The sequence below is a fragment of the Emys orbicularis genome, chromosome 10 (genome assembly GCF_028017835.1).
Source record: "Emys orbicularis isolate rEmyOrb1 chromosome 10, rEmyOrb1.hap1, whole genome shotgun sequence".
In the NCBI taxonomy this organism is placed as follows: domain Eukaryota; kingdom Metazoa; phylum Chordata; order Testudines; family Emydidae; genus Emys; species Emys orbicularis.
This window is the reverse complement of record NC_088692.1, coordinates 82,125,879-82,142,469: the sequence shown is the minus strand read 5'-3', so window position 1 is coordinate 82,142,469 and position 16,591 is coordinate 82,125,879. Positions and strand designations below refer to the sequence as shown.

General features: G+C 41.3%; 1 protein-coding gene across 2 annotated transcripts in view; it reads left to right on the top strand.

Moving 5' to 3' along the window:
* Positions 1–3,322: 3,322 nt before the first annotated feature.
* IGF1R (insulin like growth factor 1 receptor) overlaps positions 3,323–16,591 on the top strand; it is a 265,194-nt gene continuing 251,925 nt past the window's right edge. For both annotated transcript variants that reach the window (XM_065412490.1, XM_065412489.1), the window contains exon 1: positions 3,323–3,898. In XM_065412490.1, coding sequence (XP_065268562.1) covers positions 3,805–3,898 — 94 coding nt within the window. In that variant the 5' untranslated portion in view covers positions 3,323–3,804. The remainder of the gene's footprint in view (positions 3,899–16,591) is intronic.

The window sequence follows — 16,591 nt, the reverse complement described above, 5'->3', positions numbered from 1 at the left end:
TCCAAGGTGAAGGTGGTTGGGGCTTAGCAGAGGGATCTGGGTGTGGGGGGTCTCAGCGGGGGAGTCTGGGTGCTGGGGGAGTGGGGCGTGGTGGGGTGAGGGTCTGGGTGCAGCTAGTTGGGGGTCAGTGGTGTGGGGGTCTGGATGTGGGGGCTCAGAGTGGTGCAGGGGGGTGGGGCTTGTCAATGTCGGGGTTTGAGTGCAGGGAGCTCGGTGGGGGGTGGTCTGGGTGGAGGGGGTCTGAGTGCAGGGGGTCTCCAGATGCAAAGGTTGAGGTTCAGTGGGGTGGGGTTTGGTTATGAAGGGCTAGGGGTACTGGGTAAGGCTTGGCAGGGGTGTCCGGTTATGGAAGGTGTGGATGCATGGGGGTTGGGCGGATGGGGGAAGCAGCTCCCCATACAGTGACCCCTTCCCCCACAGCTGAGGAGTGATGGGGCCAGGAAGCAGGAGAGGATGCTGTGTTTCCTGCAGCTGGGGGAGGTTTCTGGGGGTGGGTCTGACACAGACCCAGCCACTCCTTGCAGGGGAAGAGGAAGTCCCGTCCTCTCCTGCCTCCAGCCCAGCCGGGACTAGCAGCTGATCCCAGCTCAGAGTAGAAGCCACTGTCTGCAGTGTTCTCAGACTCACGGTGATTTACCTCTGCTGGCTGCTCCAGGTGCCTGAAACGATGTGCCTGCACTGCTAGGGAGTGGTGCGTGACTGCTCTTGCAGCTTCCCTTTGCTTCCCTGTCAGAAAGTCATTTTTCTGCGGGGAAGTAAAGAAATCTGCGGGGGACATGAGTTCTGAGCATGCACAGTGGCACAGAATTCCCCCAGGAGTATTTTAAAGGAGACTATCCATTAACTATTATCAATGTACAGCCAATGGCATACAATTTAGTTCTAATTCTGTCTGAGCAGTGATAGAAACCCATACATGGACTAGACAATTCGTTACAGTATTTTAATTCAGTGTTTCCCAAACTTGGGATGCCACTTGTTTAGGGAAAGCCCCTGGCGGGCCGGGCTGGTTTGTTTACCTGACGCGTCCACAGGTCCGACCGATCGCGGCTCCCACTGACCGCGGTTCGCTGCTCCAGGCCAATGGGAGCTGCTGGAAGCGGCAGCCAGTACATCCCTCGGCCCACGCTGCTTCCAGCAGCTCCCATTAGCCTGGAGCTGCGAACCGCAGCCAGTGGGAGCCGCGGTTGGCCGGACCTGCGGACGTGGCAGGTAAACAAACCGGCCCGGCCCGCCAGGGGCTTTCCCTACACAAGCGGCGTCCCAAGTTTGGGAAACACTGTTTTAATTAATCGTATTGAAATTGTCAGTGTATGAATGTGCTGTATTACTTTGGGGATAAATTCTTCCCTGGTTTCTTGTTTCAGGTGAGCCCATCAATTTTAACGGTTGCTTCCCCAACCCTGTTCTTGTCTTCTCTTCTACACCCACAAGCCAGGAACTTCAAGCTCTGCTTGGTAGCTACCAGCTTGAATGCACAAACATTGAGGAAATCATTTAATAGTATATACATGTAATAAATAAATAAGTAAAGAAAGCATGTAAGATTCAAATCTATTCAGGATGCAGCCCCTTTCTGCTTTTGTTGACTTTTTAGCAGCTTAAAAGAAAAGTCTGCATGCACATTTTTTGCAACAGCTGCAAGAAAAAGAAAAGGAGCTTTTTGAGAGATCCATCCAGAAACTGGGGATAGTCTTTGCATTTACAATGGGATTATTTTCAATGTTAGCAGCATTTTGTGTGTCAATAAGAGGCACTTAGGTGGTATGGCAGGAGAGCAAAGCAAAGGGGAGTAGGAGTAAGAATCCACAGGGTTGTCCTGAATGGTGCATAGATGCCTTAATTTAGGACTAGTTTTTAAGCATTTTCCTTCTTTGGATGAAAGATTTGTTTGTTTTTTTTGCACTCTACTTGCTTCAGTGAGACATTAGACATTTAATTTTAAAATATTTTTACAAATCTCCCTCATTCAAACTGAGATCCCGAGACAATCTTGTACGTATGCATATTGCGTGTGTGAGGGCTAGGTATTGCTTTGGGCTGCAGGAGCGAGCCTGCAGGGCTGCTGGAAGGCCTGGCAGACACAAAGACATCAATGCATCGGTTTGCACTCTGTTCACGCTTTGGAGGTTTTCTTTGCAACCATGAGGAGGACTTCCCTCCAACCTCGCCTCCGCCTCCCCCCCCCCCTCGAAAATCAGATTCCAGCGCACAAGCTGGCAGCCTCTGAAAAACAAAAACAAAAACACCGGCCCACTGAGCTTAGTGCAATGCAAATCAGGCCCAGGGATATGCCTCCCAGCATGACATTGGGATGCACGAGACCAAGGCATGGGGGAGTTGCAGCCTTACGTGCATTTTGCACGGGGCAGACCTAGAGGGGCCGGAGTGGTAGCGCGCAGCAGACCCGCGCACTGGGGCAAGGCTGCAGCAGCGCGCGGACAACACGGGCTGCAGGGGCCGCGCGCCGCTGCTCTGCCTCCGCCGCCTGGGCTCCCTTCCGGACGGCGCCGGCGATCCCGCTCTCCTCTTTTTGCCTCGCGCCGGCTCCGGGCCCCCGCCGCCTCCGCTGCTGAGCGCGAGGAGCCCGGGAGCGCGTGCGTGCGCGCGAGCCCCCAGTGCAGCAGCAGCAGCAAACGGCGGCAGCGGCGGCGGCCGCCTCTTGTTTACCAGCATTAACTCTGCCCCGTGCGAGCGAGGAGGAACGGCGAGAGGGGGAGACCTAGCAGCAGCGCGGTGCAAGCCCTTCTGCAGAGAACAGCGACATACTTAAATACCGAGCAGCAGGGCCTCCCCTTCCACCCTCCCCCCTTGGAGGAATTACGGACCCCTTTGCAACAAGCTCCTGGGCTTTGACCTTCAGCAAACCGGATCCCCCCCTTCCCACTACGACCCTCCCCCTCCCCCCCGCACACTCCCCCCGGCTTGGGTTGGACCAGAAGCGGGGCAGGTTTGCAGCGCGCACGCACCAGGTTCAGTTTGGTTTGGATTTTTGTGCTCGCAGGGATGCGAGGAGGCGAGCAGCAGCAAGAGGAGGAGGAGGAGAAGTGCTGAGCTGCTCAGCTCTCCCGGCTGCCGCTTTGTGTGTGTCCTGGATTTTTTTTGGGGGGGGGGAAGGAGCCGGTGGCAGCAGCGCTGAGACGAGGAAGCGGGGGAAGCCTTTTCATTCATTTTTATTCCGCGTTTGTAGGGTCTTCAGCCACCTGGACTTACTGGTTTTTTTTTTTACTGTGGGGGAAGCTTGAAAAGGGGAATCCCTATGGAGCAGCCTCAGGTCTCTGCTTAGGGGAATAATCTCCAGTCTCGGGAAGCTGTATTTCCTCCTCCCTCATAAGATTGCTTTGGATCCCCCCCCCCTTCCCATCCAGTTTTTTTTTTTTTTTTTTTGCGTGTGTTTGCTGCGCCTGTGTGGTGTTTGAAAATGGAGGCTGAAGATACAGACTGCCAGCCCCAATGTGCTTCATGTTTGCTACTTCTGTGCACATTGTATCACTGCAGGCAGCGCTGAGGGGGAGTGTTGCTTCGCCCTTTCTGGGGGAGCCCCAACCCACATTTTCATTGTTGTCTGTGGGTGGCTTCTCCGGAAGCCCAGCAGCTAGGGAAATAAAAACCTTTTAATTTTCAAACCCAAAGGGGTGTTTTTTGTGTGTGTGGGAGGAGGAGGTTATTTTCCCCTCCCTAGGTCTCCCCCCACCCTCCCAATTTATAGTTCTTCTGTGTGAGTGGAGGGGGAGAAATTTGGACTTTTTTTTTTTTTTTTTTTTTGGGAAAGGGGGATTTTGTCCGTAATTTAAAAAAAAAGGAATGAAGTCTGGCGCTGGAGGAGGGTCCCTGACCTTATTCTGGGGGTTTCTGCTCTTCTTTGCCACACTTTGTCTGTGGCCAACAAATGGAGAAAGTGAGTATTTTGCGTTTCATTTAACATGGGGGGGGGGTACGCTTGTTTTGCACTGCGGTGACTTTTGAGTTTCAGGGGCTGCTTGTGTTTTCCTGTTCTTGAATCTGCTCCTTAAGCACATTTAATACCCTGACTTCAGGCTGCTCTTTTCTCTCTCCTCGCTTGGAGTGGATGGCTTTGATATTCCCGAATTTAACCAGAGTTTAGACACGTTCCCGTGTCTGAAGAGTAATAGTTCCCATTGCTTCTCTCCAACCCCCTAATCTTTTCACCTACTGTGTTCATTTCTTAAAGCCTCTCCAGATTTTCCCCTGATATTCAGTTTTTAAACTCCCAAGACTGTAAAGTGCCCAATAAACATCGAAAGGCCCAGGAATACTTGCTTCCAGGAGTGTTTGGAAGAACATTGACTTTAATCATTGGATGCCTTTTTTAAAATCAGGGTTTAATACCCTCTAATTGAAAGGATTTCTGTGAATAAGCAGGTTGTGTTTTTTGTGTTTTGTTTTGCAAAGTGTGGCATTCCCTTCTTGGGATGCACAGATGTAAAAGGACTATATGTCAGCATACAAAGGCCACTGATCTAATAATTATTTTATATAGATCTATACAACGTGGGGGGACGGGGACGGACACATGTATTGATGATTGGAAGGATTAGAGACTTAAAGATGAAGAAATCAATACATTAGAAGCTGTTTTTATACCTAGAACTGAAGTTCTGCGGTTGATTCTTTTAAAAGAGCACGAGTTGTTTTCTTCTGTGTGTGTGTTTAAATTCTGCGTTGTGGAAAACGTGGTTCTCTCTCTGTGTGTGTGTGTGTGTGTACACGCGCTGCAAATGGTTAAGTCTCCAGTGCACAACGAGGTCTGGTGTGGATTCTTGCTGCTGTTGATCTTTTCGGAATCGCAGTGTCTGTCCGTGTTGTTTGGGAGTTGCAAAACCCCCGACTTTGTTTTTGTACATTTCAAACCTGTGATTATTTTCTCTGCCCGCCCCCTTTGGTTGCAGGGGAAAATAGAAGGGGGTGGGGATGGTGGGAGCTGAAATTGACTAGATTGCAATGATCAGCATATTAATCGGTGCGGATGATCAATTTTCTTCTGTTTTGTTAGTTTGGATTGCTGGCCCCTAACATTGCGGTTACTTTGGCCCCCGTTTTTGGCGGGGGGGGAGGGGAGATTGGGGGTGTTGTTAAATTGGCCTTTTTATTTCAACCATTTTAACATTGTGCTCGATCTCCCTCTGTTTGTCTTTCAGTGTTTGTGCAGACAGGAGATCCTGTCCTTTCAGGCTAGATCCGTTCCTACTAGCTGAATGGTTTAACTTTTTAAAACTCCCTAACCATTGATTAACGTCACCCGTTTTTACTTGTGAAAAGGTGTGCGGAGGAGAGAGTGCATTTCATCCATTCAAATATGTGGAAAGAATTCCTGAAACTTAAAAAAACAAAAACATCCAGGTGCTTCTTTAAATAGTCGGTTTAAGTTGGAAAATAAGTTCTTTGGATGTACAGGCAATTAAACCAGTTGTAGAAACGTTTCGGGCAAAGCTAGGGTAGATGGAATCTGTAAGGCATGTTGAGTAATATTGTATTTCGTTAGACAGTGAATGCCAATTAACTCTTTGAAAGTCAGGGCACAACTTGGCTTTTACCATTGTAATGCTTGGGCCCGCAAGGCTGTGAGAGTTTTCTTTCTTGGATAAGTCGAATCTTTTAGCTAGAATTGCTTTTCAGAGAGGAGATTTAATCCTGAGGGTTGAAAACTAAAACCTCAGAGCTTGCTGTTTTTGGTTGCTTGTGGTGTGTGCTGGTGGCTAGAAGAATCAAGGTAAACGATGATTAATAATAAGGGTAAAAAAATTAAACTTTTATTCCATCAGTTTAAGAATACACTGGCCCAATGTTCTTGAATTATTTTTATCAAGTCCAGAACATCTGCAAGTAAGAATGGTTGAGAGGAGAAACATTCTCTTAACAGAGGCAACAGCAATACATTAGATTTTATTTTTCACTCCTTTGAAATGTTTGTATTTGGGCCATCTATCTAAAATGACTCCGTTAATAAATCTCACATGAAATACTTTTATTTTGAGGACGATCCAGGCATTTCAATATGACAAAATAAAATGAGAAGCTTGTCTTAGCTGAATACTGCCTCTAATTACGTTGACTTCGTAGTTTGCAGTTTAATAGCCTTTGTTTTCAGGAGTTATTACTGAAAGAACTTTGCTGCTAGGGGAAAAATGACCCCCAGACAGATGTTTTGCATCACTTTGTATTCTTTCCTCTCCCCACAATAGAGGAAGGAGGATTGATCTTATTTTTATTTTTCATATATAATGTCATAGCTAAAAGGCACTTCCGTTTCTGGTCAAACAAGTAAGGCATGCCTAATTAGGAGTACACAGGAGGTACAACAGGTATTAAAAAAACCCTTTAGTACTTAATAAATCAGTAAGAGATGAGATTTAATGACCAAAAAAAAAAATCTTTAAAATGCAAGTACTTTAAAAGGAAAAGTTCCAATTAGCAACATGCACAGAAAAGATGTTCACAATATACCAACGTTTTGTCAAAAGAGCAAAGAAATCCATTCCTGAGATAAACTTTTCATGCAGGTGTGATAGCTCATGTGGTATGTAAGATGGCCAGGTGTTGGGGGAGACTCTTTAAACCTTGAGGCAGGTTTAAGATGCACCCTAAACTCAGAATGTCCTTTTTTTCTGTGTAAGATCACCAGTATTGAGCATATTGAAATTTGGCTTTAGTTTCCTTACCTTAGGTATTTATGGAAGGAGAAAGCTGAAAGGGGTGCCTTAAAAAATTAGACACCCAGAATAAAAATACCATTGGTTTGGTACCTGTTGTAATGCTACTTTGGACCCATAGCTATGTCAATGAATCTGTTTATCTTGGCTTTGAGTATTAGCCCATACGTACAGCCTACACTTTGTTTCAAATGTTTATTAACAATAGTACATGCTGGCATCTTTAGATCCATATTTCAGGATGCATAGTAAAAAATCCTTATGAATGTAGTCAGTGTACGTGTGTAGCATGAACATCAATATCTCCTAATATGCTTGGTGATAAGAGTTTTATAGTTGAATGAGTTACATAATTCTTTGGGCAATTTAGATACTGAATATGAAATGTTTCAGTATTAAAGGAATTAATGTTAATCAGGTACACTGAAAATAATCTCTAAATAGTCCTTCTCTATTATCAATACATTATTATGATTAGAGTCCATCAGAAGAAACAGTGAGGTAATTAATGCTAACGCCAACAAGTGTAAAGGCACAAGTTAAATCATTTTAATATCAGAATCAGGACAAAGGGTTGTATGAATTACTAGCTAAAAGGGTTAGGAAATGGTGGTGATTGTGTTAATATGAAGCAGAATGTGTTAAAAGGACAAAACATAGGATCTGTTTTGGAATGGATGCATAGTAGCTGGTTTAATTGTAGAGCCGGTATTTTGGGGGAGAAAAATGTTTTTCTTCCTGTAAAGTAAAGAAAGTCCACCTAAAGAGTTTGACTAAATAACTAATGACAAAAATATTGTTAGAAGTGGAGTAGGAGAACAACTGGTTTTAGCTTCAGTGAAACAGAAGAAATTAGTTTTTTGTTAATAGAGGGAACAGTGTGGATTCTATAAACAAGTGAAAGTCGAACATGTAATTCTAATAACATTCAACCATTCTTGTTAAAATTAATGTTAGAATGACTCTGAAATGCGAGTTTAATAATTTGTTTTTGCCTTTAATTGTCTGCACTCTAGATTTCTTTCCTTAAAGCCTATACATATAAAGTTTTCACAAGAAGAAAAACCTGCTAGTTTTAAGTCTCTTTACACTGTTAAATGGCTAGTTTAGATCAATGTACTTTACTTGGGGTGTAGTTAATGGTTTCAAATGTTTTTTTTTTTTTTTTTTTTTTGCTCTACTAAATTTACATTTAAGAATATACTAATTTCTCTTCTGCTTAATAAAATCTTTGATGATTTAATGATTAAAATACAATACAATATTTTTAGGGGTATAAATTATTGGACTGAAGTTGTAATTGTGCTTTTAAAACTACATTAGCATTAATTAAGACCTTTTTTTCGATCAGTTTTTCATGCTTCTTCAGTAGACTTTAGTTTTACTGGTGGTCATTGAAAGTTTTCATTTGGTGAGTTGAGAGAAGACAGTTCATGGATTAAAATGATGAGTTATATTGTAGGTAGTTTATATAATTTGTGAACAGAAAAAACTGCATAGTAACATCCCTCCTGGTCTTAAATTTTAGGAGGCACAATACGGTGTAAAAACAAACTTTTTTACACTTTTTGATCACTTCATGATCTTTCATGAAACAACTTTCTTTTAATCTGTTTAGATGGTCATGTGTGATGTATGCATCAGGGTAGTTTACAGACTAAATTGAGTAAAATGATTTAAAGCAATAAAAAAAAATCCACCAAAAGTCTGTAATAAATTTACTGAGCAAAAAATAGAAATTAGTTTGTACCTATTCCCTCTGTACCTTGTCACACAATGTTGAATTTCATCAATAAGATGTTAAAGATATTAATTTATCTCTTCCTCCTGTAATATTAAGATGTCACCTAAACTGAGGAAGCACTGCAAACCTTTGAAACCATCCCTTAAACATTGGTTTATGACCTTAATAAATAATTTCCTACTTTAATTTTAGTATACCTCTCATATTTGGAAAGACTTTATGGTCTTACCTAATAGCAGCTGGCTTAATGTAAACGTCAGTAGTGGCAAATGCAGTTTTGTATTGAAAAATGTGATGACTCTGTATCCCTAAATTTAAAAAATGACTTGTGCTGTATTGTAGTAAGTTGTATCTCAAGTGTTTTGAGCAATGGTTAAAGTTGTTTGCAAGTGTGTGTGACTTCAGTTTATTGCAGCAGTCTTTCTAACAAAGATTGGATTTACTATAAGGTTTCATAGATAATAATGAGACTTTGTTACAATTCCTGTTTCAAAGAACACTTCGAATGCAATGATGATTTTTAAAAAAGGAAGTTTCCAAAACCTTTTATTGCACAAAAGCAGAAATCAACAAACAGTAGTTCATAAGAAGGCACGTGTGGTTTTTTAGCTAACTTGCTTTGATACTGTTTTCTTAGCCAAGTTTGCAGCAGGTGCTATCTGAGTTCAAGATCGGAACAGATTTCATAGTACTATGTATTCTGTATATCCAAAACTGTCTGGGGCAGACTTTGAAGACAGGCAAATGAATAACAACATAGGTGTATAATATGAATGAACATTTATACGCTCTGCAAATGGACTATAAATTTATCAACTCAAAAGTCATAAACAGGCTAAAAAGTTGTTCAAGGCAGGGCTGCTAATTTTTTGTAAAGGTTTAGAAAGGAGAGTTTGGTAACTTATTGATTTATTAGGGAGATAAATCTCTTACCAAAAGCTGGTGCTGGTGGGGTGTGTTTTAGATTTTGTTCAGTCTTTTACAGATGGTTTAATTAACCTTCACAAATACTAAATCTAAGCGATCCCTCTAGATTTGTTAGTTAAATCAATGATTAATTTCTTAAACTACAAGGTACAAGCAAATACAAGGCTATGTAAAATTTGTTAGTATGCTGAAAGCAAAAATTGACATAAAATATATATTATCTGTATTTTATAGGTATGTTTACAAAAGAGAACATATAAGTTTGCTTTTGGCAAAACCGTTAAGAAACCCTGATATTAAAGCCTTGATATTAGTCAAATCTAAATAATAACGGTTTTGATTTTTCAAAAAGATCAAACTACCCTGTTAACTGATAGTGCCGTTCTTGTTTGGCTCGACAGTAAGTACATCAGCATGCATCATTGTCTCTCAGTGACTTTCAGGCTAGTTTGTTGATGACTTCCAACATGTTTAATATCTATGCATTTTTCACACATCCACCCAGTAAGCTCCTTACCCCTGATTGATGCAGTATGATCATATTTGAACAGGAATGCAGGGATAAATAAGCCTTGAAAGTACTACAAGAACACTCTCTTGCAGGAACATGGTCTAATTTTACTACAAATTTTAATATAACTTATTTCTTTAATTAGAGGAATAAACTGGTTAACATTTTTCTTTGCTGACAAGTTTGTGTTTTAAGTATCACGTTTATAGACACAGTATTGTTCAGACTTCTTTGAATTAAGGTGCATGTCTTCTACAAAATAGGGAAAAGCTCTTTTCCGCCAGAGAATTAACATAAGCTGTTACTATATTTCTGTACTGTAACTGCAAATGAAATAAGTACTACTAAAGATGTTGTCTTTATGTCTTATCTGTTTTTTTGTTACTGCAGGAATTAATGTTGGTAATAATAGTTTAGTTTGTAAAAAACACTTGTTTTTGGATGAGTTCATCTCCCACATGATGCTGGCAAAATGAATATTTTTTTATTGAAATAGCTCAGTGACCGGTCAGGGAGAGTGTTATCTGCAAACCTGTTATTGGTGCCATTACATGCTATAAAGATAGCTCTGTTTACTTAGAAGTGTGAATATCCGCTCTGATCAGAGCGCTCTCTTTTAGTTAGGGTTTTAAAAAAATTTTTTAGGATACTTTACTACTTTATTTTGGAAAGACGGAAAAAATGTGTGTGTCAAAATGTGGGAGCATATAGATCACATAAGAGCTCTTCGAATTCTGGAGATAAACGTGTGACTGTGGTGTGTTTCTCCTTTAATTGGTGGTGTGCTGACCTTCCTGATTTTCTCCAACCACACCTTCCATTATTTGAATAATTTAGTTATTAAATGGAGGTTTGTGTAATTTCTGATCTTTTCATGCTGAAGCAAATACTCCAGTTTTTTTAGAAACAAGGGAGGATTTTTGAAGTTCAGGTGCTGGAAGTGTTCAGAGCATGATCTGAAATAGTCCAAGTATCCTTTTGTCCCTTTGAATTTAAGCTTTATCAGAGCGCAGTCTATTTAAATCAGATGTACTGTACCTGCTGTTAAGTTTATAAGCTAGGTTTATACAAATTACTTTTTAAATTTTTCATGATACTGTATTGCAAAAATATGACAGTTTTAAAACAAATGGCTTTATAGTAAGAGAGAACATCCATAAATTAGAGCAAAGATGAAGCATTTTTCTAAGTATTGTTTGTTTCAGATGCTATTGTAATATACCAGGTATAACTGGTGAGCATGCAAGTTTGAATTAGCAGAGAGTACAAAGTACGACGTTTTCATTGTTATATTCAAGATTTGTTCTATTTCAACACTTGATTTGTAAAGGGCAAACTGCACAAAGTGTAAGACCGGGTAATGGGCTCAGGCTCACCCCATGATTAAAATTAGTCATACACAAACCATATTGGAAAATGTTAATTAAGTGTGGGGGAGCGTGCTGTACATACAACAATGTGCAGGAGCAGCAGGATATCTCAGAAGCTCTGTGTTGTGCTAAGATATTGTAGAGGTAACTTTGTTACCTTAATTCTGTGTGTTTCTAGTTAGTTTGTGTTGCTGTGTTTTGTGATATCATCTTGTTGGTAAAACATCTGTTTTCCCCATATGTATGGTGTAGACCATTACATCCAGTTAACTTCTAGACTCTGCTGAAACTGGATGGACCCTGATATAGGGCTTAAGAAGTCTCCTTGTTAGTGACAGTAGGGACAGGTGATGTGCGTTTACAGAATTTAAACTTTTGATTAAAAATAAATAGGGCCGAGGGCTTGTTTCTCGCACTTACGGTTGCAAAAACAACTTCCCCAACCATGATCTGATTCAGTGCTGTTTTTGTGGCGTGTAGGGACAGGCGCCTCATTATTTCTTTATCAGCGATGTGTTGAAATTAACACCGTTCTAATCTGTTTTACTTTAGCTATTCAGAAACCAATGGGCAGTGATGAAACTGGCAAGAATCAAATCAGTTTTACTTTGGGAAAGCTATTCATAGGGAGGAAGAGATCAAAGTGGTGTGGCAACCCTTGACCACAAAATAGCCAGGAGATGTTAGGGAAATGGATGGGCCTTCTAGATGCCAGAAGGACATGGTGCTAGGGTCAGGTGGTTCCAGTTGGGAATCCCTACTCTTGGAAGAAACTTGGCATCCCCAAAGAGGGTCTGGGGACATGAGCCTGGTAGGAATCTCAGTATCACCTCCATTACGCTGTTGAAAGAGGGATGGTTTGTGATCAGAGAACAACAGTGGGCCACAGTGAAACACTCAGCTGAGTGAAATCAGTCTGGAAATACCTTGTTTGAAATCAGTGGAATATTCTGTTTTCTCTCTTGATCACTGAATGCTTTCCCCAAGCATTGACCCATAGTTAAATACACATCATTGTCTAATGTACCTAAATTTCATAAATTTCCATTGGGATTAGATCCATTCCCAAAATGCCACTGCAGTTAAGAGGATGCAGAGAGAGACTTTTGATTTGTAGATTTTAGCAGAAGACTCCTGTTGACTTTATTACCAGAAACCCAGTTTAGGAGCAGAACATTATTCAGTGCACTCCTACCCAGTCAGGTACATCAGTGTCATTCTCCTTTCCAGCCGATGGGAGTCTTCCAGAATTTTGGTGATATCCCTCCTCCTGACCAGGAGAATTTTTGGCTGTTGTCCAGTTGTTTCCGGTTTTTAGCAGGTGGAAGCAGCTTGTGGTTCTGTATTAGTTTGTAGTTAAACTTCCCCCCCCCTCAGTTTCTGGTGGCTAAGAATTTTTTCTGACATAGTTGTGTTTTTTTTATTGCTTCCCTGCAATATCCAGTCTCCCAGGAGAAACGGAGGGAAGGGGCCTCCCAGCAGTGTCAGAGGCAGATGTAATTTGCTGTTAGAAAAGGTGTTTGTACACTTTTTCTTCTTTCTCCCCCTTTTGTGAGGTACTGAGGTTGGACAGAGGGAAGCCCTGTAAGCCCGCACAGAGGAAAATGCCAAAGGCCAGGTGGACTGCCAATCCTATCCCAGGTAGCTAAAGCTTAAAGCCTACCTTTTGGTATTCCCTGGAGAATCCAGCAGAGGGGAATTTTCTATTAACAGGTTGATCATCTTTTCCTGTAGTCCTACCGTGTGCTAGACCCCGGATGGAGGTTATTGATGCATGAACTTGTCTAGTGAAAGGCCAAAATTGGGAGAAATTCATCTGGTTTTGTAGTGTTGCAAAACTGAGATTGGCCTAGGTTTGTTTGAGGACAAGGGCAGGGTTTTGAGCCAGCTTGGGTTGTGAATCTGGGAGTGACCTAAGGGTCTGGACAGAAACTGGATGAAAAAGCTCATTTGGTGCTGTCCAGTTTCATTGTCTGTTTTTCATGTGCTAGCAAAATGCTGTTTGAATTTTCACCACAGCAAGGAAAGTTTAATAAATGCATAAACCTCCTTATTCATACCGATTTTTATAAAGGAGGCTTATAAAACACCCCACCCTACCCCTGTGTTTTAGGCCTAAACTAAATCGCTAGAATCACAGTTAAAACCTGAGGTTGTGTCCACCTTAACAGTTTAAGTCCAAGTGTTCTATAGAAGTGCACAAATATTCTCTTAACGGTGGCTCATTAGTGAGCTATCATGCAGCTGTAACAGAAATGGGAGAATTGCAGAGTTTCTATTGAAGATGGGCTATGAAAGTGTCGGATGTAAAGCTATGCAGGAGAGTTCTGGTTTTATATGCTTTTATTTTGTATGTATCAAGAAATCAAATTTTGGTTTCCTGGTGGCTCATTGTTTAAATAAACATGTTGCATTCTCAGTAGAAGAGTTTTAGTGCCAACTGCCCACTAATCAGATGTATTAACATTTTATTGTTTCCAAGCCATACTAAGAGAACAACAGCTTTACAATTCAACACATTTGAGGAAGATTATAAAGGAATTTGGGGTGGATCACAATCAGCACTTCAAAAGCAACAATGTCAGACTTGCTCTGCAACAAAGCAGAGCTCCTATGGAAAAATACTGTCATCTTAACAGATGCAGTGTTATTTTGGAGGTTCCGCTGTATAAATACATAGACTGTGGTTAAATTGTGATGGCAACAGATGCAATCTCTGTTCTCAATTCTTTCATCTCTGAACAATATGTGAAAAAAATCACAAACCAGAAAGCATCAAGACTGAAAATGTACCTTCGCTACATTGTTGGGGCAGTAGTTTTTGGATGACTTCCTCTGTTACAGATGCATTTTCATTTCAGACCGTACGTTTTGCAGTTAGACAGACTAAATGCTTACCTCTGAGGAGGAGTCTGGTAAGATCATGTGTAAGTGTCATTAGCTATTAACAGTTTTTGTAGTGGTCTGAATGGAGCTATATATTATTGGCAGTGCTCTAGAAATGCCAAGTAGACTAAAGTCAGGATTGGTTAACCTGGCAAAAAAAGTTTCCAGTGTTTTAACAAAAAAGAGCCCAAACCCAACAACATGTTTAACTGATTTCAGTGGGCGAGCCAGCATTGTCTGAGGTGTTATTGGTGTTCATGTATTTTGGTTATTGGTGTTCATCAGTGACAGTATTTTGAAATTGTCCACAGCACATTGCAGTGTGCGAGAGAGAGACACACAGATACTTGGAATGTTTGAATCTGATGTTATGTTGCAATGCTGCACGGTTGCATTCACACTTGTTTTCTCTCTGCAGATTTGGTCCTGTTTTAATACTACTTTGACAGTTATAAATTATGGGCTTTTTGTTTTTGTTTTTTTGAACAGCAAATAAAAAAACACACTGATGATGACAACATCTTGCTATATTAGCCTCTGTCTGTCCACTAGTGGGATAGAAAAGTCTCAAGTTAAATATTATAGCTGAATTTAAAAAAAAGGGGACCGGACAATTTTATGAGCAACAATATTGGTAGTCATGCATGATAAATCAGGGGATGGTCAAATATCATGTCCCTAGCCTTTGTTTGCCAAAAGCTGGGAATGAACGACGGGATGATGATTACCTGTTCTGTTCATTCCCTTTGGGGCACCTGGCACTGGCCACTGTTGGAAGACAGGATGCTGGGCTAGATGGACCTTTGGTCTGACCCAGTAGTGCCATTCTTATGTTCTTATAGCTGACAGCATGCAGGGGTTGTGAAGAAATGTATTTTCTTGCATGCATTTGCATTGTAACTCTCAATTTGTAAAATAGGAATAATTGCTGACCTTATAGGGGTGTTAAGTGACTTAATTTCATGAATATTTTTAAAATGTATTGAAATCATTGGATGACTTTTTTTTTAATCTGGAGGAAAAAGATATTTTTCACTGTGAAGCAAGGTATTACCAGGCATTCCAAGATGTGTGCAAAAATTTGTTCTTAGCAAACCTGAGACTTGGTGTGAGGGAGTCTTGGTTGTTGACTGACTGACTGAGGAGGCAGTCTATATAATTCTTAAAAAACAAAACAAAAACAAAAAAACACCCCACCCAACCCTACACTAAAAGAATGTTAAGGTTGCCAAGTCAAGCATACAAGTTAGCAAATGCTAGAATTAAGGTCGCTCGTGTAACCTTAATGCGGTCTCCTTGTGCTTACGTATTATGATAGTCTTTAATTACATCACCACATGTTGTTTTTTTTCCCAATAGGATCCTTGTCTTATTTATTGTGCAAGAATGATGTTTCTCACAGAATGTATAACTATTAAATATTTTTTTATGCTCATCATTCATTGGGTGGCCTGAGGTCTGTCTTACTGCACAACATCTAAATCTTGAATACAGAATTAATGTCCTCATAGGCTTCTATGACACTCTTCATTGTAGTATCCAAGTCAACAGTTCCCAAGTGGGGTCGCGTTGCAGCAGTCCTGAGTGTGCAGAGAATGACATTTTACAAAATGGCATTCTCCGCACAGCGTGACCTCGCATGCACCTTATGTGCAAGGTCATGCTGTGAGGAGGACGCCATTTTGTAAAGCATGCTGTCATGCTGATTTATTGCTCTTCACAGCTGAATTTTAGGCTGACTCGAGTTGAATTGTGATTTACCAACATGATAGTGACTCATTTCCTGTGAAAGCCGAGCCTGACTGAGGGCGTTGGGTTGGGGAGCACTGAAGAAGAGCAGAATGGAATGTGGAAGTGATTTTATTCCAAGTAGTTTGGTGCTACTAATGACTCTGGTACCAAAATGAACAGAGGTTTTGCTTGTGACAAAACAGGTGGGTAGCTAGTTTATTTAGTAAGGTTTTATTTAAAAATACCCTCACAAATACGTTGGTAATTAGGGCAGTCATTTGCTCTTTATCAGCAAGGAAAATAGGAAGAATTTGGGTTTCTTCTATAAGAGGCCACTTGCTGCTTAAAAGACTGAAGAGATCATATTCTCCCATTCCTAGTTACCTAAAATCCAGCTTCCTCTTTTCTTCATGACAGACTCGCACTTCCCTCTTAACTTGCAAGGTCTCTTCTCCAAATCACCCTGCTTCCCTGTGTGCCATCTCCCTCCTGCCAGCTCCACCTACTCTCTTGAATTATAGTAGCTGTCTCCTTGTAGCTGACTTGTATTCTGATGGTGAGACGGGAGAAAAGTGCACGTGGGAGGCAGTGTGGTCTTGATAGAACTCCGGAGGCTTGAGTTATGCTCTTGACTGTGCCGTTGACTTCAGGTGAGACCTTGGGCAAGTAACTTTGCGTTTCTGTACCTTTTCCCTGTCTGTGAAATGGGGTTAACAATGTGTTGAGACCTACAGAATAAAAACACTGTAAA